At 36.6% G+C, this 3,910-nt stretch overlaps 1 protein-coding gene across 1 annotated transcript in view; it reads left to right on the top strand.

Moving 5' to 3' along the window:
* The window catches only part of CHL1 (cell adhesion molecule L1-like), a gene marked incomplete at its 5' end in the record, with an annotated part of 122,617 nt that overhangs the window by 82,227 nt on the left and 36,480 nt on the right, over positions 1-3,910 (top strand). The window contains 2 exons of the mRNA XM_011974277.1: positions 2,878-2,979; positions 3,179-3,376. Coding sequence (XP_011829667.1) covers positions 2,878-2,979; positions 3,179-3,376 — 300 coding nt within the window. The remainder of the gene's footprint in view (positions 1-2,877; positions 2,980-3,178; positions 3,377-3,910) is intronic.

The raw sequence follows: 3,910 nt of genomic DNA, 5'->3' as shown, positions 1-3,910 counted from the left end.
GCAGTTTCCACTCGTAGAAGGTATGGATTTATAGAGTTGTAGAGTTGGCTCAGTAGAATTGTACCTTTAGGCAAAATGTTTGGCCATGGGTATTTGAGCATTTTCAGGTCTCTCCAAACAGAAACGTTTAATCCCCTAGTGATGATTTCAACAATAATTCATCAGATAAAGTAGTTGAGCTTCAGATAAACTGGAATTCTTCCCAGGCCCAGTGAGTTGAGGGGTGAGTTCAGGCTCCGTGTGCTTTGTCCCTAAGTATTTTGAACAATGGCAGCCACCAAAGGGACTGAGTCCCCTACTGCTTGGTGCTTCCCTTCTCAATTTCCTCTCAAATTTAAAATATCATTCTTGCGATTAGGCTGCCGTTTTTGGAACTATTAATTTTTTAAAATTCTACATAAATTTTGCCTATGATTATATGTACTGTTTATGTATGCACTAATCTACCAATGTTTACAGAATAAAAATAAAAATAACATTTGAATAAAAATAAATTTTGAACTTTATTGCTCAAAATTTATATTCGTTTTTCTTTAGACCAACTTCTGATTAACCAAAGCATCTCTCAACAATTGACAATAATAAATAATTATATAGACACATGTGAGGTTTCTAAAAGACTATGTTTTCCCCCTGGAAAACAATTTTTAAAAGCATATACTTGATCCACTTTAATCAAAAGTTATTTTTAAAAGCATTGACATAAATATGCTTTCAGGATATCATTTTTTAAAAAAGTCTCAGTTGCAAGTTCATCAGTTCTAGCTCCATATGATTCTCAGAGGAGCCCGATTTTAATGACAGATGTAACATGCAGCCTTAGTTTACTTCAGGAAACTTCAGAAATTAGTGGACTCAGTAAATACTGAAGAGAAGCTGAAGTTCTCTGAGCTCAGAGATTCTCAAACCTGTTGAAGAAATAACTTTTTATTTAAGGCTTTAATGTTTGGACACAGTCATGAACCACAGTTTTTAAAAAGCATGTTCTCTATTCTGAATTTGAAACAATGCTTTTTGTCAATGTAAATTTCTAACAATTAGCAAATATTCAGGAGGAGCAATAGACGGTGCTTTCCACTAGGAGAAGAAAGAGCCCATTGAAAGGCTACATTACATAATACCTTCCTTTTCTCTTCTGCAAAAAGATAAAAGTCCTCCAATACTTGAGAGAATTCAAATCAAATTTTAAGAGTAAAGGCCTTTAGAAATAAGATTGTTGCTTTATTTTCAAAGTACCAGAAATTTTCATTTTCTTTAGCACTGGAAAATATGTGATCGTTTACTTACTTAATTTTCCAGTTTCTGTCACAACATTTAACAATGCCAAATCTCCCTCTTCCGATATAAACTGCCTTCCTACTCCTTTTGAGAACTCCAGGTCAAGAGGGTATCAAAGTTGCTATAATGAAAATTCATTGTTATCAATGATGATAAAAATTCAACACAGTTGCAAAAAAGAAAGGCAGAGCTCATGTTCTCTCTCTTTTTCTATAACCATAGGACCTAGTTTTTATTGATTTAATATAATAATTATATGCATGATTGAAGTAATGATATCTTTTTCACTGATTTATTTAGTTACAAGACATTTATGTGTGAGGCACTGTGGGCAACGCAAAGCGTAATAAAATATGACCCCTACTCTTGGAGTTGAATCAGGCATATAAACAAATATGAACTGGACCAATAGAAATGATTCATTTGAGATACGTCATGTTTCTCAAACTTGAGTATGCCTAATCACCATCCAAAGAACTTGTTTGTAAATGCAGGTTCCTTGGTCCATCTTCCTCAGTAAGCCAGAAATAGGGCCTAGGAATCTTCATTGTTATTAACTACTCCTAAAAGAATTCTGATGTCCCTGATCAAGGATAACCCCTTGAGACTATAATCAGAGAAGAGGGAGGTAATATGGTCCTCTGGGGAGTACGTGTGAAGATGCTGCATTTTACAAAGAACCCCAGACCCCAGAGGTTGATGCGTTTGAACATAGTGGAGACATAGGCCCAGAAAAGAAGGGTTTTTATGGAACCAAACTGGGGTCCACCAACGCAGTAGAGTAAGACCAGGTGTCTATACTGAGGTTTGCAGTGGGAGAAAGGAACATTTATCTGCAGGGCACCAAACAAGAATGGGTGAGCTCACGCTTAAGTCCCAACCTCCGCAATGGCTTGCAGGTGAGGGTGTTTAAAAGCGGGAGTAAATTTCAGGAAAGCAAATGCTACAGGCAAAAAAGTAAATTAATACTTTGAGGTTACACATTGGTTTATGCCTAAAAGGGTGAGATATCTTAAAGTGGGGATGGGACATGGCTTACAGGTCATAGGTGGATTCGAAGATGTTCTGATTTGCAATTGGTTAAGGAAGAGAAGCTTTGTTTAAAAATTGGGAGTCAGCCAAAAAGAAGATTAGCTCTGGCTCATGGACGTGGCTCCCTTGAGGCCCCTCAGGAAGAAATTTACAAAAAAAATGATGGTCAGAGCTCAGACTTCAGTTTCCCCTTATCTGAGGTCTCCGTGCCAGCAAATTTATTTGGTGACAGTCTGGGTTCCAGAAAAACAACTTAGAGACATATATTAAGACATTATCTTCAGTTTTAATAGGGGAACCAAACATCCCTGTGACTCTAGCTTCCTTGGCTATGGTTTAAAGCTACATTACCTTCGTTCTTATCAAGCTGTTTATTTACTTCTTAGGGCTAGCTAGGTGCCTGAATTAGCCTTGAAACTCCACCTTTCACTTCCATATGTCGGGGGCTCCCCAGGTCCCTAAGAGAGTGGTAACTGCTCTGTCTCAGGGTAGCTGGCAATGTGTGTGAGGAAGGGAATCAGATAAACAAAGGCAATTATCTACATTTTCCCTTCCTTTATTAATTAGATGTTCCGGATCCACCAGAAAACCTTCACTTGTCTGAAAGACAGAACAGGAGTGTTCGGCTGAGCTGGGAAGCTGGAGATGACCACAATAGCAATATTAGCGGTAGGAAGACTTGGGATAACTGTTTTCATTACTCTGGATACTCAAAATTAATAGTGAAGCCATTTTTTAACCTGCCTTAGTGGATTTTTCTTCTTATAACATCCTTTTGAACTTTTAATATTGGGTATAAATTTTGGTATAACTTATCCATACTCCATGTATTCTAATGTTTTTTTCCCTGTTTTAATGTTTTTCCCAGAGTATATTGTTGAATTTGAAGGAAACAAAGAAGATCCTGGAAGGTGGGAGGAACTGACCAGAGTCCAAGGAAAGAAAACCACAGTTATCTTACCTTTGGCTCCATTTGTGAGATACCAGTTCAGGGTCATAGCCGTGAATGAAGTAGGGAGAAGTCAACCTAGCCAGCCGTCAGACCATCATGAAACACCGCCAGCAGGTATGCAGGTTCTCACATCAGGTTTCTAACAAAATATTTGTTTGTCCCCATCTTTGAACATCTTAAAAAAGATTGATAGAGTAATGTAGGATTTTAGATTTCTCCAAGTAGCGTTAATAGTTGTATAAACAGCACACAAAATATTCAAAGCACACGCGTCTCAGAAGGGTTACATACAAGTTAGATAGAAGCAGGAAATTAGGGGAGTGACACATGAAAAAAAATTACTTTCAGTAATTTCTGATGGCTAAATATCAAATTTAACCAGATATCATCAAGTAAGTTCTAAATTAAAGTTCAGTATATATGTATCTAACATTATTAATTTTTATGCATTCAGTGTCTTTTCTTGTGTTTCAACATCAATCTACATTTCCAAGATGCTTTTGAAAAAATCTCAAGAATGACTGTGCTAGAATTTGTATTACTGAATTGTTATTGATCATCAATGTGGTCATAGCATGATATTTTATTTTTCCTTGGCTAAAATAAATACTCTAGGATATAATTTCCTTTTTGGATTGAGTAAAAGCA

Source organism: Mandrillus leucophaeus, unplaced genomic scaffold (assembly GCF_000951045.1).
Source record: "Mandrillus leucophaeus isolate KB7577 unplaced genomic scaffold, Mleu.le_1.0 Scaffold1439, whole genome shotgun sequence".
Classification (NCBI taxonomy): domain Eukaryota; kingdom Metazoa; phylum Chordata; class Mammalia; order Primates; family Cercopithecidae; genus Mandrillus; species Mandrillus leucophaeus.
Note: the sequence above shows the minus strand (reverse complement) of the source record. Positions and strands in the feature narration are given on the sequence as shown.